Source organism: Bombina bombina, chromosome 4, assembly GCF_027579735.1.
Source record: "Bombina bombina isolate aBomBom1 chromosome 4, aBomBom1.pri, whole genome shotgun sequence".
Taxonomy (NCBI): domain Eukaryota; kingdom Metazoa; phylum Chordata; class Amphibia; order Anura; family Bombinatoridae; genus Bombina; species Bombina bombina.
The window spans coordinates 569,371,149-569,397,843 of NC_069502.1; the positions used below are offsets into that span (position 1 = coordinate 569,371,149).

The 26,695-nt window shown below is 41.8% G+C and overlaps 1 protein-coding gene across 1 annotated transcript in view; it reads right to left on the reverse strand.

Moving 5' to 3' along the window:
- MDN1 (midasin AAA ATPase 1) overlaps positions 1 to 26,695 on the reverse strand; it is a 1,255,339-nt gene that overhangs the window by 1,147,530 nt on the left and 81,114 nt on the right. The window contains 1 exon segment of the mRNA XM_053710546.1: positions 17,835 to 17,931. Within this exon segment, the coding sequence (XP_053566521.1) occupies positions 17,835 to 17,931 (97 nt within the window).

Genomic DNA, 26,695 nt, shown 5'->3' on the forward strand with positions numbered 1-26,695 from the left:
AGTGAGTTATATGTGTCACCCTTATTATGAATTATAGATAGTGAAGTGCTCCCCTTTTTTCTGAGAGTCCATTTCCTGTGTTATACCCAGAAACAATAAAGAAGCACTTACAGCAAGGCAGAACACCAGGCTTGAGAGGTCCTCTCTCCCCCACATAGGCCTGAGAAAGAAATTCCTGAGTAAATATCCCTCAAGTATTCTGAATTAGGGCAGCATTCAATATATGGGAGGCGCAGTGAGAATTATGTCCCACAAGTTCCCATTGCTCTAAAGCCACCACTGCTCTACTGAAGAGACTGATATGGACTACGGCTACACCCTAGAACAAAGCAGCACAATCTTGCACCACTTTAAAAATAATAAACTCTTGATTGAAGAATCTATTCTAAAACCTCACTTTACCACTTCCTATTACTAACGTAGGCAAAGAGAATGACTGGGGTGGGCGGGAAGGGAGGAGCTATTTAACAGCTTTGCTGTGGTGCTCTTTGCCGCCTCCTGCTGACCAGGAGGTGAATATCCCATTAGTAATTAAAGGGACACTGAACCCAAATTTTTTCTTTCGTGATTCAGATAGAGCATGCAATTTTAAGCAACTTTCTAATTTCCTCCTATTATCAATTTGTCTTCGTTCTCTTTGTATCTTTATTTGAACAAGAAGGCATCTAAGCTTTTTTTGGAGTTCAGAACTCTGGACAGCACTTTTTTATTGGTGGATGAATTTATCCACCAATCAGCAAGAACAACCCAGGTTGTTCACCAAAAATGGGCCGGCATCTAAACTTACATTCTTGCATTTTAAATAAAAATATCAAGAGAATGAAGAAAATTTGATAATAGGAGTAAAGTAGAAAGTTGCTTAAAATTTCATGCTCTATCTGAATCACGAAAAAAAAATTTGGGTTCAGTGTCCCTTTAAGATGATCTGTTGACTCATTGGGTCATAAAAAAGAAATGTACGTTTTTGAAGAAAACAAGTGAAATGTCAATTTTGATGAATTAAAGTGCCCTTGTTTTTAATAGGATTATTAAAAAATCGGGCACTAATTCATCAAAATTGATCTTCACTTAAAGGAGCGTTTGAAACTTTGAAAACTAGGAGAGAGTATTGGTTGGCTACAAAACTGCCACACACAGTTTATTACTGATGATGCCCCAATGTGCAGAAGCAGAGTAGCACTACATATGCATAACTAGAGGAAAAGTAAATGCCTGGGAGACCAAATATATTTAATTAAAAAAAAACACAAAAAGAAAACAGTTTATGCGTAACTGATAAATGTATCAGTTTCATGGTGGTCAGAGTCCACAATCCATTAATACTAGGAATTACTCTTACTGGTCACTAAAAGGCAGAAAAGATTCCAAATGAAAAATGATAAACTTTAAAATGACCAGCGTAAAGGAACAACATATAAACAAACAGGATATCCAGGAGGCAAAGATTCCCAAACCTCAAGAGCTCTATAAAACCCCTCCCACCTTACTGGTAATCAGTGTCACATTCTGATACTTAAAGTGACAGTATCACCATATAATCATTAACAACTTTAGCTTTTAGAAAACACTCCTCTTTTTTTCTCCTATGCTTCTTAAGACATTCCCTGCTTATTAACAGGTGATGTGTTAATTTATTGTGTTTGCTGCCTTGTCTTGCTCTGCTGAAAACCAGCTGCATATTAAACCTGAATCTGCTGACAGATTTTTAAAACAAAAAAGGACTTTTATTAATACTTCCAACCTATCTTGAATATTGGATTATCAATCTTTCCTATCTTTGGATTTAGAGTTTTTATATGTATTATTATTATTATTATTTTGTAGAGTACCAACAGATTCCACAGCACTAAAACATCCTGCTGAAAACATCAAGACTTCCATTTGGGATCTAAAGTGCATGCTTTTCATTTACTTAAAGCATCAAGTCTGCTGTTTGTGATCTGCAAACTAGGACTACTCTTTTGGATTCAAAGACACTTTGTTTGCTCAAAGCATCAAGATTACTGATTGGGATCTGATTTATGTGCTATTCTATTTACTTTGAGAGATACCCAATTGCCCTATTAGGCTGTGTAAGAACTTTAAGTTATTAATTTTAAGAGAGAAAAAGACTGTAAAAGACTATTTTTGTTGAGTTTGGATTCTGTTTGGCCTTTTCCTCATTAACTTAATTATACAGTAATAATCATGTGTAAAGTGCTCCTTTAAAAGGAAATGTGTAGCACAAAAACACGCTATCTAACATCACATTTAGATCCCTCCAGGCTAAAAGAAAACTTCTGTCAAAAATCTTAAACGACTCGGCGATGAGAACCCTCCAAAAACTAAAAGCAAACTATTTTTTATACTCTAATAAGCCGGATAAATATCTAGCCAATAAACTTCGAAATAGAACAAAATTATATTCTATAACCAATCTATACACACAAGAGGGCACTCAGACGTCGAATCCCCAAGAAATAGCTAATATATTTGCAAACTATTACGAGTCACTATATGATGGGCAAAAAGTACTTCACACTGACAGGACACATAGACTATTATCTAGATTCTTAAATCAAGCTAACCTTCCCACAATCACCCCTGAGGAGAATGATATCCTCAATGCGGAGATTTCTGTACAAGAGATCCTCAATGTCATTAAGGAACTAAAAGCAGGCAAAGCGGCAGGCCCCGATGGCCTACCCAGCGAGTACTATAAGTTATTTAAAACACCCCTAATAACCCACCTACAGAAATTATACAATGACATCATGCTAGGTTCTGACATTCCCATTGATCTACTCCGAGCCAAGATCATAGTCATCCCAAAACCAGGAAAGGACCCTAGGTGGTGTAATAATTACAGACCCATATCGTTGATCAATCAAGATCTCAAGATCTTGACAAAAATCCTGGCAAACAGACTCCAGACGCTACTACCCCGCCTGGTCCATCCCGACCAGGTAGGTTTTATTGAGGATAGGGAAGCCCCAGACAACGTGCGTAGAACTATAGACCTAGCCGACCATCTGAAAAGGAAAGGAACGCCTTTTCTCTGCTCCTTTCACTAGACGCGGAGAAGGCGTTCGATCGAATAGACTGGACCTATATGTTCCAAATACTCACTACAATGGGTTTTGAGGGTTCCTTCATGAAAGCACTAAAAGGGATATATTCAAACCCTAAAGCAACGGTTAGTGCAGCAGGATACATGTCCAGGACCATAGATATAAAGAACGGTACAAGACAAGGTTGTCCCCTCTCACCACTCCTGTTCGCCCTATGCATGGAACCACTAGCAGCAGCCATTAGAAACACAAATGATATTAAAGGAGTAAAGATCCGTAACTCAGAATATAAGCTCTCGCTCTTTGCGGATGACGTCTTATTGACCCTGACAGACCCATTCAACTCCCTGACTAACCTTTATCAGATCCTACAAAATTTTGCAGAGATTTCGGGGTATAAGATAAATGTTGACAAATGTGAGGCCCTGCCACTAGCACTAACCCCCCATGTCAAAAAACTGATAGAAATCAACTTCAATATTAAATGGGTCAAGAGCTCGCTCACCTACCTAGGGACAAAAATCTCAGACATTCACGATGATTTGTACAAGCAAAATTATACCCCACTATTTCAATCTATTAGACGAGATCTTGGATCCTGGAGGAAGGGGACCTTCTCGTGGTACGGACGCCTTTCGTCCATAAAAATGAATGTGCTCCCGAGGATCTTGTACCTCTTTAGAGCACTGCCGATCAAGGTCCCCTCCTCGGAGCTCCAGAAACTACAATCAGAACTAATCTCATTCTTAAGAGGAGATGGTAATGCTAGGATAGCATCCCATATATTAACTAGACACCGACGTCTAGGTGGAGTAGGAATGCCACACTTACAAGCTTACTATCTAGCAGCTAGGACAGCACAAGCCTCACTCCTCCAGAAACCACTAAGAGAGATTCTCTGGACAAAAATAGAAACTGACAGTATAGAATTGGATTACACTGATGACCTTCTGTGGAACTCCAAGAAAGATATACAACAAGACAGCCGTAGCCTACCCTCAACATTAGATACACTTTCACACTGGGAACAATTAACTAAACACCCAACGATGTTGCCTCCAGGCACCTGGGTCAAACCGATCAGACTCCTGCTTCCCAAGGAAACTCACAACACATTAGATAAGTGGGCTAATAAAGGTCTTTACCGGGTGGCAGACTTTCTCAATCACTCACAAATCATTTCATTCAACCACCTTCAGGAGCTAATAAACCCACTCAAACTACATTGGTTCCTATACCTCCAAATCTCTTCTGCCCTTAATAAGTATGATATCTCCCGTGGGAAGCACCCACCCACAGTTATGGAAAGAATATGCTCAAACCCGACTAGGGAAAAGCAGCTCATTTCTAAACTTTATATAGCAATTCAGGACACACATTACACCGAGAAATCGTCCATAGCGATAAAATGGGAAGAAGACGGGGCAGATCAGATTTCAAAAGATGAATGGGACCAATTATATTTCGAATCCTGTAAGGGGCTTATTAGTGCGGACCATAGGGAAAATACTATAAAAACATCATTTCGTTGGTATCTTACGCCCCTAAAAACATCACACTATTCAATAAATAAGTCCAAATTATGCTATAGAGGCTGTGGGATACAGGGTTCTTATAAACATATGTGGTGGGATTGCGAACCCATCAAAAATATTTGGAGAATGCTCAATGATCTCCTCAGTAAAGTTTTAGACGAACGAATAGTACTAACCATAGACCAAGCACTTCTCCATAGGCGATTGCCCAACCTGAACCCCACCATTAATAAATTCATTAAAATACTCTGCACGACCACTAGAGTATGCATAGCGAGGCACTGGAAGGAAGGTCCCCCTACTTGGAAAGAAGTACTAGACAAAATAAAAGACATATACACACTATCGGAAAGGGTAGCATGGATACAAGGAGACACTACACAGTTTAACAAAAACAGAATTTATGTTTACCTGATAAATTACTTTCTCCAACGGTGTGTCCGGTCCACGGCGTCATCCTTACTTGTGGGATATTCTCTTCCCCAACAGGAAATGGCAAAGAGCCCAGCAAAGCTGGTCACATGATCCCTCCTAGGCTCCGCCTTCCCCAGTCATTCGACCGACGTAAAGGAGGAATATTTGCATAGGAGAAATCATATGATACCGTGGTGACTGTAGTTAAAGAAAATAAATCATCAGACCTGATTAAAAAACCAGGGCGGGCCGTGGACCGGACACACCGTTGGAGAAAGTAATTTATCAGGTAAACATAAATTCTGTTTTCTCCAACATAGGTGTGTCCGGTCCACGGCGTCATCCTTACTTGTGGGAACCAATACCAAAGCTTTAGGACACGGATGATGGGAGGGAGCAAATCAGGTCACCTAGATGGAAGGCACCACGGTTTGCAAAACCTTTCTCCCAAAAATAGCCTCAGAAGAAGCAAAAGTATCAAATTTGTAAAATTTGGTAAAAGTGTGCAGTGAAGACCAAGTCGCTGCCTTACATATCTGATCAACAGAAGCCTCGTTCTTAAAGGCCCATGTGGAAGCCACGGCCCTAGTGGAATGAGCTGTGATTCTTTCAGGAGGCTGCCGTCCGGCAGTCTCATAAGCCAATCTGATGATGCTTTTAAGCCAAAAAGATAGAGAGGTAGAAGTTGCTTTTTGACCTCTCCTTTTACCAGAATAAACAACAAACAAGGAAGATGTTTGTCTGAAATCCTTTGTAGCATCTAAATAGAATTTTAGAGCACGGACAACGTCCAAATTGTGTAACAAACGTTCCTTCTATGAAACTGGATTCGGACACAAAGAAGGTACAACTATCTCCTGGTTAATATTTTTGTTGGAAACAACCTTCGGAAGAAAACCAGGCTCAGTACGTAAAACCACCTTATCTGCATGGACCAGATAGGGCGGAGAACACTGCAGAGCAGATAACTCAGAAACTCTTCTAGCGGAAGAAATTGCAACCTAAAACAAAACTTTCCAAGATAATAACTTAATATCTACAGAATGTAAGGGTTCAAACGGAACCCCTTGAAGAACTGAAAGAACTAGATTAAGACTCCAGGGAAGAGTCAAAGGTCTGTAAACAGGCTTGATTCTAACCAGAGCCTGAACAAACGCTTAAACGTCTGGCACAGCTGCCAGCCTTTTGTGAAGTAAAACAGATAAAGCAGAGATCTGTCCCTTCAGAGAACTCGCAGAAAATCCTTTCTACAAACCTTCTTGTAGAAAGGAAAGAATCTTAGGAATTTTTATCTTGTTCCATGGGAATCCTTTAGATTCACACCAACAGATATATTTTTTCCATATATTATGGTAAATTTTTCTAGTTACAGGCTTTCTAGCCTGAATAAGAGTATCTATTACAGAATCTGAAAACCCACGCTTTGATAAAATCAAGCGTTCAAACTCCAAGCAGTCAGTTGGAGGAAAATCAGATTCGGATGTTCAAATGGACCCTGAATAAGAAGGTCCTGTCTCAAAGGTAGCTTCCATGGTGGAGCCGATGACACATTCACCAGGTCTGCATACCAAGTCCTGCGTGGCCACACAGGAACTATCAAGGTCACCGAAGCCCTCTCCAGATTGATCCTGGCTACCAGCATGGGAATGAGAGGAAACGGTGGGAATACATAAGCTAGGTTGAAGATCCAAGGTGCTACTATTGTATCCAATAGAGTCGCCTTGGGATCCCTGGATTTGGACCCGTAACAAGGGACCATGAAGTTCTGACGAGAGGCCATCAGAACCATGTCTGGAATGCCCCATAATTGAGTTATTTGGGCAAAGATTTCCAGATGGAGTTCCCACTCCCCCGGATGCTCCTCCATCGCCAGGGAACTCCTTGTTACCCCCTGATGGTTGATATATGTAACAGTCGTCATGATGTCTGATTGAAACCTTATGAATTTGGCCTTTGCTAGTCAAGGCCAAGCCTTGAGAGCATTGAATATCGCTCTCAGTTCCATTATGTTTATCGGGAGAAGAGAGTCTTCCCGAAACCATAGACCCTGAGTTTTCAGGGGTTCCCAGACCGCGCCCCAGCCCACCAGACTGGCGTCGGTCGTGACAATGACCTATTCTGGTCTGCGGAAGCTCATTCCCTGTGACAGGTTGTCCAGGGTCAGCCACCAACGGAGTGAATCTCTGGTTATTTGATCTACTTGTAACGTCGGAGACAAGTCTGTATAATCCCCATTCCACTGTCTGAGCATGCACAGGTGCAATGGTCTTAGATGAATTCGTGCAAAAGGAACTATGTACATTGCCGCAACCATCAAACCTATTACTTCCATGGACTGCGCTATGGAAGGAAGAAGAACAGAATGAAGTACCTGACAAGAGCTTAGAAGTTTTGATTTTCTGGCCTCTGTCAGAAAAACCTTCATTTCTAAGGAAACTATTATTGTTCCCAAGAAGGGAACTCTTGTTGACAGGGACAGAGAACTTTTTTCTATGTTCACTTTCCACCTGTGAGATCTGAGAAAGGCTAGGACAATGTCCGTATGAGCCCTTGCTTTTGACAGAGACGACACTTGAATCAGGATGTCGTCCAAGTAAGGTACTACTGCAATGCCCCTTGGTCTTAGCACCGCTAGAAGGGACCCTAGTACCCTTGTGAAAATCCTTGGAGCAGTGGCTAATCCGAATGGAAGTGCCACAGGTAATGCTTGTCCAGAAAGGCGAACCTTAGGAACCGAAAATGTTCCTTGTGGATAGGAATACGTAGGTACGCATCCTTTAAGTCCACCGTGGTCATGAATTGACCTTCCTGGATGGTAGGAAGGATCGTTCGAATGGTTTCCATTTTGAATGATGAAACCCTTAGAAACTTGTTTAGAATCTTGAGATCTAAAATAGGTCTGAATGTTCCCTCTTTTTTGGGAATTATGAACAGGTTGGAGTAAAAACCCATCCCTTGTTCTCCTAATGGAACAGGATGAATCACTCCCATGCTTAACAGGTCTTCTACACAGTGTAAGAAAGCCTGTTCGAAGATAATTGAGACCCGTGGAACCTTCCCCTTGGGGGTAGTTCCCTGAATTCCAGGAGATAACCTTGAGAAACTATTTCTAGCGCCCAAGGATCCTGAACATCTCTTGCCCCAGCCTGAGTAAAGAGAGAAAGTCTGCCCCCCACCAGATCCTTCCCAGATCGGGGGCCAACACTTCATGCTGTTTTGGTAGCAGTGGCAGGTGACTTGGCCTGCTTACCCTTGTTCCAGCCTTGCATCGGCCTCCAGGCTGGCTTGGTTTGAGAAGTATTACCCTCTTGCTTAGAGGGTGTAGAATTTGAGGCTGGTCCGTTTCTGCGAAAGGGACGAAAATTTGGCTTCTTTTTAGCCTTAAAAGACCTATCCAGAGGAAGGGCGTGGCCCTTTCCCCCAGTGATGTCTGAAATAATCTCTTTCAAGTCAGGGCCAAACAGTGTTTTACCCTTGAAAGGGATGTTAAGCAAAAGCGCTCTGCGCGCCATGATAGCAAACCCTGAATTATTCGCCGCTAATCTAGCTAATTGCAAAGCGGCATCTAAAATAAAAAAGAGTTAGCCAATTTAAGAGCTTGAACTCTGTCCAAAACCTCCTCGTACAAAGATTCTTTATTGAGCGACGTTTCTAGTTCTTCGAACCAGAAACACGCAGCTGTAGTGACAGGAACAATGCATGAAATTGGTTGTAGAAGGTAACCTTGCTGAACAAACATCTTTTTAAGCAAACCCTCTAACCTTTAATCCATAGGATCTTGAAAGCACAACTATCTTCTATAGGAATAGAAGTGCGTTTGTTTAGAGTAGAAACCGCCCCCTCGACCTTGGGGACTGTATGCTATAAGTCCTTTCTGGGGTCGACTATAGGAACTAATTTCTTAAATATAGGGGGAGGACAAAAGGTATGCCGGGCCTTTCCCACTCCTTATTTACTATGTCCGCCACCCGCTTGGGTATAGGAAAAACATCGGGGGGCACCGGAACCTCTAGGAACTTGTCCATCTTACCTAATTTCTCTGGAATGACCAAATTGTCACAATCATCCAGAGTAGATAATACCTCCTTAAGTAGTGCGTGGAGATGTTGAAATTTAAATTTAAAAGTTACAATATCAGGTTCTGCTTGTTGAGAAATTTTCCCTGAATCTGAAATTTCTCCCTCAGACAAAACCTCCCTCCTGGCCCCTTCAGATAGGTGTGAGGGTATGTCAGAACAGATATCATCAGCGTCCTCTTGCTCTTCAGTGTTTAAAACAGAGCAATCACGCTTTCTCTGATAAGTAGGCATTTTGGAAAAAATGCATGCAATAGAATTATCCATTACAGCCATTAATTGTTGTATGGTAATAAGTATTGGCGCACTAGATGTACTAGGGGCCTCTTGTGTGGGCAAAACTGGTGTAGACACAGAAGGGGATGATGCAGTACCATGCTTACTCCCCTCATTAGAGGAATCATCTTGGGCAATATCATATCTATGGCATTATCTGATGGTTCAGACATGTTAAACAGGCTTAAACTTGTGAACAAAGCACAAAAAACGTTTTACAATAAAACCGTTACTGTCCCTTTAAATTTCAAACTGAACACACTTTATTACTGAATATGTGAAAAAGTATGAAGGAATTGTTCAAATTTCACCAAAATTTCACCACAGTAACTTAAAGCCTTAAAAGTATTGCACACCAAATTTGAAAGCTTTAACCCTTAAAATAACGGAACCGGAGCCGTTTTTACATTTAACCCCTATACAGTCCCAGGTATCTGCTTTGCTGAGACCCAACCAAGCCCAGAGGGGAATACGATACCAAATGATGCCTTCTATAAGCTTTTTCAGTGGTTCTTAGCTCCTCACACATGCATCTGCATGCCATGCTTTCCAAAAACAACTGCGCATTAGAGGCGCGAAAATGAGGCTCTGTCTATGACTAGAAAAGGCCCCCAGTGAAAAAGGTGTCCAATACAGTGCCTGCCGTTTTTATTAAAACAATCCCCAAGATTTAACAACTATTAAAAGTAATAATCTGCCAAATATACTTAGTAAAGTAATCCTTTTAGCCCAGAAAAATGTCTACCAGTTTTTTAAGCCCTAATGAAGCCCTTTATTCTTTTACTTAAACTAAGAAAATGGCTTACCGGTTCCCATAGGGAAAATGACAGCTTCCAGCATTACCGAGTCTTGTTAGAAATGTGTCATACCTCAAGCAGCAAAAGTCTGCTCACTGTTTCCCCCAACTGAAGTTAATTCATCTCAACAGTCCTGTGTGGAAACAGCCATCGATTTTAGTAACGGTTGCTAAAATCATTTTCCTCTTACAAACAGAAATCTTCATCTCTTTCCTGTTTCAGAGTAAATAGTACATACCAGCACTATTTTAAAATAACAAACTCTTGATTGAAGAATAAAAACTACATTTAAACACCAAAAAACTCTAAGCCATCTCCGTGTAGATGTTGCCTGTACAACGGCAAAGAGAATGACTGGGGAAGGCGGAGCCTAGGAGGGATCATGTGACCAGCTTTGCTGGGCTCTTTGCCATTTCCTGTTGGGGAAGAGAATATCCCACAAGTAAGGACGACGCCGTGGACCGGACACACCTATGTTGGAGAAATATGGTTCTATTGGATAATGCACTCAACAATGACAGTCAGGTGACAGAATCCACAAATAGAAGATTATGGTAAAAACTCTATAAACTAGATGCTCATAGTTATAAATTGGCCAAATGACGCACTCAGCTTAGACCCCAGACATAATTGATTGACAACACAGACATGATTTAATGTTTATTTGTATTCTTATTTTTGTTGTTTTTTTTTTTTGTTTTGTTTTTTTGTTTTTTTTTCTTCTCTTTTTTTATTTCTTATTTAGGTTTGTTAATGATCATTACTCATGATATCTATCATAGATCAATGTTAAGGATTTATGAGTTAAAAATGTTCCCATGTTGATTTACGATGACACATTGTCTGAGGCACTGTAATAATTGCTCTCAGGATGTATATACTGTTATTTATGCTGTGATATGGAAATAAAAATAATTTCAACATAAAAGGAAATGTGTTTGGTTTAATTTGATCTAGTAGTCAGTTTTCAGAATTTTAAGTAGTCACTCTCTTAAAGGGACAATACATCACAATCAGTCTGATGTATAATCAAGCAAGAAAGGTAGGAAAAGAAATAAGAGCAAAAAAAGGAAATTTATTCTTACCTGATAAATTTGTTTCTTTTACGATACGACTGATTTCATCCTTACTTGTGGGATATCGCCTCCTGGTCAGCAAGAGGAGGCAAAGAGCACCACAGCAGAGCTGTATATATAGCTCCTCCCTTCCCTCCCACTCCAGTCATTTGACCGAAGTTAGGAAGAGAAAGGAAAAGCCAAGGTGCTGAGGTGACAGAAGTTTAACAAAATTAAAGACCTGTCTTAGAAAAACAGGGTGGGCAGTGGACTCATTGTATCGTAAAATAAATAAATTTATCAGGTAAGAATAAATTTCCTTTTCTTTTACAAGATACGATGAGTCCACGGATTTTATCCTTACTTGTGGGATACATTACCAAAGCTATAGTACACGGATGAAAAGGGAGGGACAAGACAGGGAACCTAAACGGAAGGCACCACTGTTTGAAGAACTTTCCTCCCAAAAACAGCCTCAGACAAGGTAAAAGAATCAAATTTGTAAAATATGGAAAAATTGTGAAGAGACGACCAAGCTGCAGAATTGCAAATATGTTCAACAGAAGCATCATTTTTGAATGCCCATGAGGAAGCCACAGCCCTAGTGGAATGAGCCGCAATTCGCTCAGGAGGCAGCTGTCCAGCAGTCACATATGCAAGACGGATAATACTCTTCAGCCAAAAGGAAAAAGAGGTAGCCGTAGCTTTCTGACCCCAACGTTTCCCAGAAAACACAACAAACAGGGAAGACGAATTACGAAAATCCCTAGTTGTATGTAAGAAAAAACTTCAAGACACAGACCACGTCCAAATTATGTAACAGTCGCTCCTTTGTAGGAGGAGGATTAGGACACAAAAAAGGAACAACAATTTCCTGATTAATATTTTTATTTCAAACAACCTTAGAAAGAAAACCAGGTTTGGCACGTAACACCACATTATCTGAATGAAAAATAAGATAAGGCGAATCACATTGTAATGCCGAAAGCTCAGATACTCTGCGAGCAGAAGAAATGGCAACCAAAAATAAAACTTTCCAAGATAATAACTTAATATCTATGGAATGCATAGATTCAAACGGAACCCCTTGAAGAACTTTAAGAACTAAATTCAAACTTCAAGGAGGAGCAATTGGTCTAAACACAGGCCTGATTCTAGCCAGAGCCTGACAAAAGGATTGAACATCTGTCAGATGCTTGTGTAACAAAATAGACAAAACAGAAATCTGTCCCATTAAGGAACTAGCTGACAACCCTTTCTCCAATCCGTCTTGGAGAAAAGACAAAATCCTGGGAATCCTAACCCTACTCCATGAGTAGCCCCTGGATTCGCACCAAGAAAGATATTTACGCCATATCTTATGGTAAAGTTTTCTAGTAACAGGCTTACGTGCCTGAATCAAGGTATCTATGACCGAATCAGAAAAACCTCGCTTAGATAAGATTAAGCGTTCAATCTCTAAGCAGTTAACTGTAGAGAAACTAGATTCGGATAATGGAAGGGCCCCTGAATTAGGACTATCTGCAATGGAAGCATCCACGGTGGCTGAGATGACATGCCCACCAGATCGGCGTACCAAGTCCTGCGTGGCCACGCAGGAGCGATGAGGATCACCGAAGCCCTCTCCTGTTTGACTCGAGCAATCACCCGGGGAAGGAGAGCAAATGGAGATCAAGGCACCGCAAAGGCATCCATTAGCTCGGCCTGGGGATCCTTGGACCTGGATCCGTATCTCGGAAGCTTGTCATTCTGCCGAGACACCAAAAGATCCAACTCCAGCCTGCCCCATCTGAGAATCAGGTTGGCAAATACCTCCGGATGAAGTTCCCTCCCGGATGAAATGTCTGTCTGCTCAGAAAATCCGCCTCCCAGTATTCCACACCTGGGATGAGGATCGCCGACAGATAACTAGAGTGAGACTCCGCCCACTGAATTATCTTGGCAACTTCTGTCATCGCTAAGGAACTTCTTGTTCCTCCCTGATGATTGATGTAAGCTACAGTCGTAATGTTGTCCGACTGGAATCTGATGAATTTGGTCGAAGCCAACTGAGGCGAAGCCTGAAGCGCATTGAATGTCACTCTCAACTCTAGGATATTGATGGGAAGTAGAGACTCCGATCGAGACCATACACCCTGGGCCCTCAGGCTGGCATCCATTGTCACTATCACCCATGAGGGTCTGCGGAAGCATGTCCTCTGGGATAGATGATCCAGTGACAACCACCATAGAAGAAAGTCCCTTATCTCCTGATCTAGATCTATTTGAGGAAACAGATTTGTATAAACTCCATTCCACTGCCTGAGCATGTTCAGTTGCAGAGGGATGAGATGAAACCAGGCAAACGGAATGATACACTGAGCCACTGACAGCCGAGGATTGGACTGAAGTGCTCGGCATGAGTTCAGAATCTCTAATCTTCTGACCTCCGTCAAAAAGATTTTCATGGATAGAGTCTCGATTAGAGTTCCCAAGAAGGGAACTCTGTCTGTGGAACTAGCGAACTCTTTTCCAGATTTACCTTCCACCATGAATCCTCAGGAAGGATAGACAATGTCGGTATGAGACTTTGCCAGTTGATAAGACACCTGGATCAGAATATCGTCCAGATAAGGTGCCACCGCAATGACCCGGGGTCTTAGAACCGCCAGCAGAGACCCCAGAACCTTCGTGAAAATTCTGGACGCCGTGGCCAGACCAAAAGGCAGAGTCACGAACTGAAAATGTTTGTCTAGAAAGGCAAATCTCAGGAACCTGTAATGATCCCTGTGGATAGGAACATAAAGATATGCATCCTTTAAATCCACCAATCACTCCCAGGTCCAGGTGGTTACTTACGCAGCGTAAGTACGGCTCTCCCTTATCTGATACTCAGACAATCTAGAAAGCAGAAACTGTCTCTTAGAGGAAAACATTCGAGCTTGAAACTCGAGTGAGAACAGAAAGCCTGCCCTAGAATGGACGCCCGAACAGGGACCTGAACCCTGGACCCTCAGATATTAAAAGTCTGATGCTTTACCGACTGAGCTATCCGGGCTCCTTCTACAAGATCCAATCTTGGAACGAAGCATGTTCGCCATGCTGTCTCTGATGCAACAGCAGGCTATGCGTTCACCAAAATCTTAATCATAGAACACAGTCATAAAACTAAGGCTCCACCAAAATATACCAAGAGCCGGAACAGGGCCACCTACATTCCCAGCGTGATACTGGAAGGGAGAAGTGAAATAGATGAATTAACCAATATGCCGCCACACCAGTGACGACAGCAAAGGACACAGATGGTTGCCATTGGAAACTCTGGAGTGTGACCCATAACCAAATTGAGTCCATTAGGACTATCCTCTAGTGGTAGATAAGTTCACGTAGTGATTTTCGAAACTACTCCTTCTCCCCTAAGGAATGTCGTCCAGCCTCTTAGCTGATACGGCTATGGGAAACAGTCTTGTAAATATAGAGAACGCCCAAGGCATCAATTCCATCTGAAACGTAAATTCTTAGCAACATGGAGAAACAGTTAGGGTTTAGCATTGCTGGAAGAATTACTATTCTACGTAAAAACATAGAATGCCTCATAACCCCTGAGTGGAGTGTGAAATGACAGGCAGGGCACCGCCCGCAGGCCATAAAATTGAGATTTGAATTAAAGGTCTGGGAAGCATCCCAACCGACAGGGCCATGGGGGGGGGGGGGATATGTGGCCAGTTGTTAACAGACTCCCAAAAACCAATCGCCGAAGAGGGAATAGGTTCAAAAGACAAACAATTTTGAACAAGGAAACGATACTGTTCTTTCAATTCTGAGAATTAACTATGCTTGAGTGAGTTTGTCTCATCTTCAGTCCTAAGGGCTGAACTAACAAAGAAAAACAGTTGAAAGTCTTTAAATACAATGGCCACAGAACAAGACGTAACTGTCTCTTTAATTCTTAAAGAAACTCATTCTTGTGAGAGTTTGTACCATCCTACGTCACAAAGGATGATTGAACAAACAAAAACAGCCGCAATTCTTGTGGGTCTGTAGTAACACATAACTTGTCAACATAATAAAACACCTCCCTGTCGGCAGTTTATAAAAAATAAGCCCTATGGGAGCGAGGATATGAAATCCTATGTATGTCTCGGTCGGCTGTTAGTTTTCGATGAACATAAGCCGTTGGAGAGAAGTAACGCTCTGCAGTACATTCATGTGGGAGCAGTGACAAGAATCCTTTATTCCCCATAACAACGTATTAGCAAGTTAAACTAAAAACGGAAAACCCTCCTGGGCTGCAACATAAATTTAAGCCCTTGAAGGCAGTACTGAAGGGAGTAGATGAGTCGTCAGACTGCAGAAACACTGCCCAATAACTTCACCACCCTTGATCACATAGGGATAAAGTTATGTATGACTCCAAGTAATAAGGGAAGTCTATAAAATCTAATTCCCCACTTATCAGATAGGTAAGCCTACAGTCTATTCGGAGTTAATTTTATGTCCCATAATAATAAAGTCTGCACTTACCTCAATGCTGAGCGACAGCATGACCGGTCTCACAGGATCAAGAGGTCTTCTCCCTCCTGCAGTTCTGTGGACACAGAAAAGGCCTTAGTTCATATCTGCTAAGACCATCAATCCAGAAGGGCAGCACTAGTCTGGGAGGCACAGTGAGGGTAAAACCCCACCAGTTCCCATTGCTTTAAAGCCACCTGTAGCTCTACTCTAGAGGCTGACAAGGAATACGGCTACACCCTGAAGTAAAATAGCACGCTTTGGCACCATTTTAAAAATAATAAACTCTTGATTGAAGAATCTAAACTTACACCTCACTTTACCTCTTCCTATCACTAACACAGGCAAAGAGAATGACTGGGGTGCGAGGGAAGGGAGGAGCTATATATACACAGCTCTGCTGTGGTGCTCTTTGCCTCCTCCTGCTGACCAGAAGGCGATATCCCACAAGGATGAAATCTGTGGACTCATTGTATCTTGTAAAAGAAAAAAGGAGCAGGAAAAAAAAACTGGAAAAAAAAAAAAAAAAAACAGGTTGGGGGTCTCGTGGACTCATCACCATGAAAGAAATTAATTTTTATTAGGTAAGCATAAATTATGTTCTTTCATACACGTGGTTTAAAGTCCACGATACATTACCCCTAGGAACTAATATCCAAGCAGTGAAGTCCACTAGTGATAAGGGCCGGACAAGCACAACTTACAGATAAATCAATCTACATTCTCTTTTTTTACAATACTAAAATCAAACAGAGAACACAACCATAATGCTATATTCCCCTAAAATGAGCTCAACAGCTCTGAAAGTAAGAGAAGAAAAAAAAGGAAAAAAAAAGAAAAAAAAAAAAAAAAGAGAACAACACCCCTCAAAGCAAAAGCAACATAACAAACAAGGCCATGGAGCACTAAACCAACACAAAAAAAGAAGAAATAACGTGCAGAACAGAACGCACAACATATCTGATAGAGTGCTTAAAAACAGAAAACACACCTAAATCTCGAAAAGCCGACGTGTGCAAACCGACATGCACAGACAAGCCGATGTGAGCAAACTCACTGAGCCAAAGCACAGTAACCAGACAAAGAAAACACATGTAAAGAATGCAAAGGGGAATAGAGCCTTATAAATGAAAAAGTACCCATACAAAACAATTACATAAATACTGTCCCCAGGCTACAGAAAGTGTACAAGCTATCCCAAACTGGCTAAATGAGTGCCTCTAAATAAAAATATGTACTTATCCAAATGCACCAAACTACTGGACATCTTCTAACCAGGATCCAGTATATAACCAAACCAGTGCTTAAATGTAAAAGCAGAGGATATGGAATAGGAGTGTACCCATGACCCCAACAGGAAGGGGCTGAGGACAAGTCCTTGCAAAACCCGTGGAAATCTTGAGACCAACTCCAAAAGGGTAGTAATTGTGCAACTACCCCATTACATCCCTCTAACAGAAGCTCTCTGAGGCAAAATTGGCCTCAAATCACTCTGAGAAAACCTCACACAGAAGAACTTTCATTCTTCACCTTTTTCCAGCAGAGGCAAAGACAAGACTGATAACCAGGAAGGTGGGAGGAGTTTTATAGAGCTCTTGAGGTTTGGGAAGTTTTGCCTCCTCCTAGAGGCCAGAAAGTAATTCCAGGAGTAATGGATCATGGACTCTCACAATCTTTATTAAAGAAACATAGCCCTCTAGTTGCTGCAAATTCAGAAATGCAACCGATGTAAAAAACAAAATCAAAACCACTATAGTGTGAGGCTTTGCAGCTGATAAGAGAAAATGGTGTCATCAGGTTTTGTGCGATGCAAGCTAATTGTCCAGGTCAAAATATGACTATAGAGTAGGTGGGAAAACAGTGTTTAGTACTATTGTGGAGGAGCAGGGTACATCATGTAGGGAAGGGTAGAACATGTGGTATATAGTGTGCCAGGGAACTGTTATGAGGCAGCACAGGATATGCAAGGAATAGAGAAGCCAGAGGGATCCAAATGAGAGAACAGAAACGCTTCTAGTAAAAAGAAAATAAGTAGATAGCTTTAGATTAAACCAACTGTCTAGAATTATTTCCTGTTTTTTTTTTTTTTTTTTGTTTAAGAAATACCATTTATTTAAACATATCCTTTAAGTAAACTCACCTGTTTCTTATTCCAGGAGGCAAATTTCTCTTTCCCACATCTGTAGCTGGATTCATGCAGGCAAACAATCGGAAATCAGAATGACGAACCAAGGGTTCTGAAGACAATGAAATTAAAAGTATTTAATCACATATTGATGTGGTCCTGGACCTATTAACATTTGGTCAAATGCTGTAACCAATTCATCCATTTTACTTTGCAAAATAGTGCCCGACTTTCTATGTGCTGTGTTAATATTTTTGTTTTTTGGGGCTTTGTACCGGGGCTTTGTACCCAGGCTTGCATATAAAGCTGTGTAGATGTCTGAGAACTGGTTAGTACACAGAGATGTGAGTTTTGTAGGGTCATGGGATCTTCATATTACAACCACATACTAATTTTGTAAAGCAGAAATAAAATTAAAAAAAAAAGAAATATAAAATGAAAGGGGAGTAATTCTCACATGTCTTCAGCTACTACTACTGATCTAAAGCCATTATGAATAGAGCTTAGAAAGTAAAGGAAGGTCAAAAAGAAACGTTTTGGCCTAATAAATACTACATTTAGGAAGAGCAAACTAGTTTGTGTGCTCCAGTAGCACTTAAATGTGTCATCATGACAGTGTGTACGAATGTAATAATATATATATATATATATATATATATATATTTCGTTTAATATTTATCTTTTATTTATTTATTTATATCAAAGCAAATTGCCATGTCAGATGATAAAGGATTGCTGACATCAGCTTAACTATGTGGGGTAGACACAAAGAGAATAAGAAAAACAAATTATGCTTACCAGATAATTTCCTTTCCATCTGTATGAGGAGTCTCCACGGCTTCATTCCTTACTTGTGGGAATACAGAACCTGGCCACCAGGAGGAGGCAAAGACACCCCAGCCAAAGGCTTAAAATACCTCCCCCCACTTCCCTCATCCCACAGTCATTCTGCCGAAGGAACAAAGAACAGTAGGAGAAATATCAGGGTATTAATGGTGCCAGAAGAACAAAACCAAATTTAAGTCCGCCCAACGCAGAATTCGGGTGGGAGCCGTGGACTCTACTCATACAGAAGGAAAGGTAATGATCTGGTGAGCATAATTTATGTTTTCCGTCTTAATATGAAGAGAGTCCACTGCTTCATTCCTTACTTGTGGGAAACATATACCCAAGCACTAGAGGACACTGAAAGAAAAAATGGAAGGTTAAAGAGAGAGGCGGACCCTGTTCTGAGGGCACCACAGCCTGCAAAACCCTTTCTCCCAAAAACTGCTTCTCTTGAAGCAAAAATGTAAAATATTGAAAAAGTATGTGAGGAAGACCAGGTAGTCGCACTACAATCTAATCCAGAGAGGCCTCATTCGCAAAAAGACCCAAGAGGAAGCCACAGCTTTAGTTGAATGAGCATTCAACCTCTGAGGAGGCAAGTGTCCCACTGATACATAAGCTAAGCGAGTAATGCTCCTCAACCCGAAAAACAAAGAAGCGGACGAGGCTTCCTGCCCCTTACGCTTCCCAGAATAGGCACAAGAAAAAGACTGACGAAACACCCTTGTAGCCTGAAGAAAGAACCTCAAAGCCTGAACCACATCCAAGTTACGAAATAACCGCTCCTTCAAAGAGAAGGATTAGGACACAAGCAAGGAACCACGAGCTCCTGATGTTGTGATCTGAAACAACCATAGGAAAAAACCTAACCCAGTACAAAGAGCAGACTTAGCCGCGTGAAAAACTAGTTAAGGAAACTCACAAAGCAAGGCAGCCATCTCAGAAACTCTGTGCGCCGAAGCAATAGTCAGCAGAAAAAGAGCTTTCCAAGACAGAAAATTTGAATGTCAACACCATGCATAAGCCCTAACGGAGCCTTCTGAAAAACTTAGAACAAGATGTAAACTCCAAAGAGGAGCACTAGATTTAAAAAAGGCCTGATCTAGTCAAAGCCTTAGCCAAAGACTGGACATCTGGAAGCTTCTGTGAGTCTCTCGAGCAGTAAAACAGAGCCGAAATCTGTCCCCTAAGGGAGCCAACAGAAAAGGCTCTTCTCCAGAGCATCCTGGAGAAAGGAAGGATCCTGGAAAATCTGGCCTTATGCCAGGGGAATCCCCGCTCTTCATAACAGAAAAAGAAGGTAGTGCACCTCTTACAATAGATGCATCGATACTCCGTCTTACGAGTTAAAAAGAGAGTATCAGCAATCCTTTCGGGAAAAACCTCTCATGGCTAAGACTAAGCGTTCAATTCCACGCAGTCAGTCTCAGAGAATCCAGATTGTGATGAACACAAGGACCCTGCTCCAGCAAATCCCTGTAACAAGGTCCCTGAAAGCGAAGCCCCTAAACTGCAATACAACTCGTAGATATAAACAGAAAAAACCGTCTCACTGATGCCTGCTCCTGCTAGGATCGAACCATCCACAACAAAGTGCAACAGGGCCGAAAGAGAAGGTTAAAAAGAAACCTCTAAGGAATGCTAGATGTCTAGCATATTCTGGATGAAAAAGCTTGAGCCTCACCTGGGTTCAAACCCACCTTCTGCTACAGAAGCAGTGGAGTTAACACTGACGCCTTGAAATCTCGATTGTCTTCCCAATCTCATACAACCATTCGAGCAGGGAATGATTGTAGGGGACATCCAATCATTAGGATGACGCTCATAGAGAGGGTCGCTGGCAATGAGCCAAAGTGGGCCTTCGCCCATCATCAACACGAGACCCCCCCCCCCCCGTTTAGCAGAAGGTACTCTCCTACTCCCAAAGAAGATCTCCCCACTGAGAGGTCCCAACTAGACCAAATCCTCCAAGCAGAATGCTCGCTGAAGAACCAAAGGAATAATTGGAAGGAAACTCCCAACCCACGGACCTCCCTAAGACACTCTCCCCACGGACAAGGCATCAACAGGAAGAGCTTAAGAGAAAAAATTCTCAGAACAGGGAGATCTGAACAGAACACTAGGATTGATTTCCCCAACTCGGCCTCGGCTGTGTATATCACTCTCCATCCCCACGTCAAAGACCAGAAGGGGGACTGGAGGGCATAACCTGATGGGTAAATTTCGCAAAATCTCTGGAAAAATTCATGTCCATTAGTCAAAACAGCATCTAAGATTCACCCTGGTGTCTACACCAGCAACTCCGGTCTAGATCCAACTCTTAGGATCTTAAAGACACGAGAAAAACCCAAAAGGTCTCTTAGCAGCCGAAGGTAAGAAACCCATAAAAGCAGAGACCCTGGAACTACTGTACAATCTGTAAGCAAGATACTGCCACCTTAACCCCCAGATCCCAAGAAGGAAACCTAGGATCAGAATGAGGTTTACTGTAGGATACGGTTCCTAAGAACCGGATTTGCTCCAAAAGGATGAACCGGGAAAGACATCCTCCTTATCAAAAAGGGAGAGCCTTACATTCTGCAACGTAAACATGAACTAATAAGCTCTGCTTAAAAATCATAGAACCCAATTAGGACGGGAAGACCATCTCCCCTATTAGGGCATGCACCAACATTTGAGGAAAATATTCCCACAGTGCGATAGGTAAAATCGGGACAATGACTCCCAAGGGCACTTAAAAAAACTTCCCTTTCTCTGAAAAGACAATTGCCCAGAAGAAGCCTAGTTCCGGCCTCTAGGACCCCTAGATCCATATGATCCAGTATCAAGCACCCACCTCGGATAATACCTAAACAGGTCCAGCCTGTTAATTAGGATAGATGGGCCTGCTGTAACTGGTCCGGAAATCTAGAAAAGAAAAAACCTACTCTTGTATAGAAAGAAGGGGTAAACCCAATTAGTATCCACAACAGGTCCTGCCGGTCATCTAGGATACAACGTATCTGCCGGAACAATCAAAGACAAAAACGAAACTTCTTAAAGTGAAGGTCAATTTCGATGAATCTGTGCCCGGTTTTTAATAAACCTATTAAAAACAAGGGCATTTTAATTCATCAAAATTGACATTTCACTTGTTTTCTGGTGGTGGGGGGGGGGCGCGGCAAGCAATGATGGGAGGAAGCCGGATTCATCATTTCTGACGTTTGAAGAGGGGAAATCACTGGAGCAGCTGTGAAGATTAAAAGGTAAGTATTTGAAGAAAACAAGTGAAATGTCAATATTGATGAATTAAAGTGCCCTTGTTTTAATAGGTTTATTAAAAACCTGGCGCCAATTCATAAAAATTGACCTTCACTTTAAGTTCCAGCAAGGCTAGAACAACTGAATAATCAAATTAAAGAAATTAAGATCCGAGGCTTAAAATTTTCCTCAAAATCATTGGGGGGAACTATCACCCCGAACAAAAATCTATAAGCTTCCACCGGAAGTCTCCAACAATCTCGACCAACAAAGTCGATAGTACCAAAAATCCCATGTGACAAAACGTCTTTCTAAGAAGAGCTTCCATAACAACCCATAGCTCTAAAAAACAAAAACTATCCATAACAAAATAGCAAAGTAAAGTAAAGGAAAACAGGCAAACGGCCTGAAAAAGGAGTGTGCCTATCATACAACACAATCCCCTATAGAGCTTGGAACTGGGATTCTAAATAAACAATAAAACAAAAACAAGACAACAAGGAATAGGATCTCATGCTCCTCTCGTCTAGTTAAGATCGTTATCAGATTTAGAGGACTGAGATTCAACTGACAGATCAGTACTGGGAACCTCTAACATCGCCAAAACACCTCTCAGGAGTAAACACAGGTGTGCCACTCTAAATCTAAATGCTAAGACCTCCCGCAGTCGGAGGACCCAAGTCAGCATACTCCGACCATGGAGGTTCTCCCTCTGAAGCCTCAGAGGGAATCGCATCCCGAGAGGACCGATTGGACACCATCGTAATTTTGCTATTTTACACAAATGTCCTTGGGCAGGAGAGCCTGGATTACCCCTTCACTTACGCGTAGCAGGAATAGGTAACATCGCTAAGGCCATAGAGATGGCCATGCGGAACTGCATAGAAACTTCTGGTGGAAACAAACCCCTTACAGGCAAAAGGAGGATTAGAACTCAGAAAAACTGCATATGTAGGAACAGAATCTAGAGAACACACCTCACTGGACAAAGAATCCTCAGAGGCGGATGGCTCAGTGATCTCTAACATCTCAACATTGGTTGATGAGAACACCCTATTGCGGGATACGGAACATAATTGAGAGGGCTGGATTAGCCGGGCCTCCTCACAATATACACAGGTATCAAATTCTGTATCGGAGGGATCCCCCTCTAAAATATCAGAATCCTCCATAACTCATCTATATAAAATTATAGAAAAAGAAAATTTATGCTTACCTGATAAATGTATTTCTTTTTTGGCACGATGAGTCCACCGATCATCTTAATTACTAATGGGATATTCACCTCCTGGTCAGCAGGAGGCAGCAAAGAGCACCACACAGCAGAGCTGTTAAAAAGAGGTCTGAGATGGAACCGAGCAAACGGGATGATGTCCATTGCCGCCACCATCAGCCCGATTACCTCCATGCACTGAGCCACTGAAGGCCAAGGAGTGGACTGAATGACTACCGATAATCTCTGATTTCCTGACATTGTCAGAAAAATCTTCATTAATATGGAATCTATTAAGGTTCCCAAGAAAGTTACCCTTGTGCTTGGGACAAAACCTCTTTTCCAAATTTACCTTCCCCCTCGCGGGAAGGAAAACACCATGTCCGTGTGAATTCTTGGTTGCTGTAAGGATGGCGCCTGGACTAGGATGTCATCCAGAAAGGGTGCCACTGCAATGCCCTGTAACCGAAGCACCACCAACAGCAATCCCAGAGCCTTTGTGAAAACTCTGAGAGCTGTGGCAAGACCGAAAGGAAGAGCCACGAACTGTAAGCGTTAGTCCAGAAAGGCAAACCTTAGAACTTGAAACGATTCTTGTGAATGACACATGAAGATACGCGTCCTTTAAATCCACTGTTGTCATAAATTGACCCTCTAGGATCAAGGGACTAATGGAACGAATAGTTTCCATCTTGAAGGACGGTACACTAAGAAATTTGTTTAGACTCTTGAGATGTAAAAAGTGGTCTGAAGGTTCCCTCTTTTTTGGGAACCACAAACACATTGGGATAAAAAACCCAGACCCTGTACCTGTATTGGAACTGGAACAATCACTCCCAGGTCTGAGAGGTCTCCTACGCAGTGTAAGAACGCCTCTCCTTTTGTCTTTAAAGCAGAAACCTGCCTCTGGGAGGAAAACATTTGAACTCTAATTTGTATCCCTGGGACACTATTTTCTATTGCCCAGGGATCCTGAACATCTCGAACCCAAGCCTGAGCGAAGACGGAAAGTCTGCCCCCTACAAGATCCGATCGCGGATCGGGGGCATGTCCTTCATGCTGTCTTTAATTCAACAGCAGGCTATTTGGATTTTTTTTTTTTTTTTTTTTTTTAATTCTTTAAATTTCAGAAGAGATTATTTCCGTCAAGCCAGGTCCCAACAAGGTCTTCCCCTTGTAAGGAATCACTAAAAGCTTAGACTTCGAGCATACATCCATAGAACAAGGCTCTAACCATAAGGCTCTGTGAGCTGGAACAGAGAAACCTGAGACCTATGCTCCCAGTTTGATAACTTTAATTAAATAATTTGAAATAAAGGAATTAGCCAATTTGAAAGCTTTTATCCTATCCTGGATTTTATCCAGGGGAGTTTCTGACGTAGTAGCATCAGACAACGCATCAAACCAATATGCCGTTGCACTAGCGACGGTAGCAAAGTACACAGCTGGATGCCATTGTAAGCCCTGGTGTACATCCCTTTTATAATTTGTCCAAAGAACCTTTGAAAAACCCAACTATCCTCTAAGGGTATAGTAGTTCTCTTATCTAAGCTGGAAACTACTCCTTCCCCCCTAGGGAATATTTGCCCAGCCTCCTTAGCTGAGTCGGCTATGGGAACCAGTCTTGTAAATATAGGGAATGCATCCCTCCTTATAATTTACTGGACGAACTAGTATAGGTTACACCGGAAATGTCTTTACTGGACGCACTATGTCGGAGTTGCCCAGGACAGTTAAAACCTCCTAAAGTAAGAATTCTCTCTCAGATAATCCCAAAGTATCTTCCTCCTTCAGAAACAGGGAGGAACCATTCGGAATAGCAACTACTGAATCAATCAATATTCATTGAAAATAATTCCTCTAGTAATGTTTTCTACTTCGTGGGAAAAACATATAATGCATCATAACTCCGAGTGGAGTGTGAAAGGAAGCGCAGGGCACTGCATGTGGGCCATAGAATTTTGTGGGACACTATAGGATAAATTTGTGGCATAACTTGACCATTGTCAACAGACTCCTAATCAGCAATCGCCTCAGAGGGAGTAGGTTTAGAAAATAGCTAAAAAAATTAATAAAAATTGATACATAAAAAACGTTACTGTCTCTTTAAATCTTAAAAGCAACTATTTTGTGTGTGCTTTTGGTCCATCCTAAGTCACAAAGGATGAATTAAATAAACAGTTGAAATTATTTTAATAAAATTAACAGATAAACGTTACTGTCTCTTTAATTTTTAAACTAACTTTTTATTTTTGTGTGCAGAAATGAGCGAGATCAGCACGAAAGTACCGTAGCACCTACGTACACCTCAGATAAACCTTGCTGAGGTGATCCATCAGTACTCCATACTTAAATTCAGTAAACCTCATGCAACACTTAGAACTTCATGTTCCTAACAACATAACTTAGTTGCCAAGCAGATCCGGAGCGCAATCCGGACCCACCTAATGAAAGCATTAAGTATTGTGCTAGCAAGAATATCCGCTCTACCATCCGATGAACGGAAGGAATTAAGCGAGTTCAGCCTAAGTCGGCCTCAACATAACTCCGCCCCTCGTGGGTGTGATAAATCAATCCCTGAGTCTGCCTAGAGATTGAAAATTGCACCCCTTAAAAACGGCGCCAAACATAACCCCGCCCGTCGTGGGCGTTATCGAACACCTCTCCCAGTCGCCATTATCATCATTAGAAATAGTACACCGTGAGATCTGAACCCTTCATTGTAAGCCTGGGGGCAAAGTGAAATACTGTATATTAGGTAGTACACCAAACAATCACCCTTCCTGAGCCCTCTATATTCAGCTCGGTCCAAGCGATTAAAAACAATAACAGTGTAATGTCAAGTTTACTCTATACAAGCCCCCAGAGAAGCCACCTTCTATTCTCCTCAGCCCCAGTGCCTACTAATAAAATGCTGTCACAGGTTCCTCCCTTTATATATATGTAGGAGTTTAATGTCCCAGAAAAGTGCTACACTTCCTCTGTCCTGAATCTTTACTTTTTTTCAGACCCAGAATAAAAAAAGCCAGCGCTTACCTTTAAAATCTGCCCGACAGCAGGGCAGCTCAGCAGGTTTAAGAGGTCCTCTCCCTCTCATAGCCCTGTGGATAAAGATAAAGACTGAGTCATCTTACTTAGGCTATCAGGATTAGGGCAACATCAATGTATGGGAGGCGCAGTGAGAATTATGTCCCACAAGTTCCCATTGCTTTAAAGCCACCATTGCTCTACTGAAGAGACTGATTTGGACTACAGCTACACCCTAGAACAAAGCAGCACAATCTTGCACTACTTTAAAAATAATAAACTCTTGATTGAAGAATCTAATCTAACACCTCACTTTACCTCTTCCTACCACTAACGTAGGCAAAGAGAATGACTGGGGTGGGAGGCAAGGGAGGAGCTATTTAACAGCTCTGCTGTGGTGCTCTTTTCCTCCTCCTGCTGACCAGGAGGTGAATATTCCATTAGTAATTAAGATGATCCGTGGGCTCATCGTGTCTTAAAAAAGAAATACAACTGGCACCTTATACCCCCAATGGCTGGGGCACTCACCACCTCCTGTGACCCAGACAGAGAAGATGCTCCTCTCCGC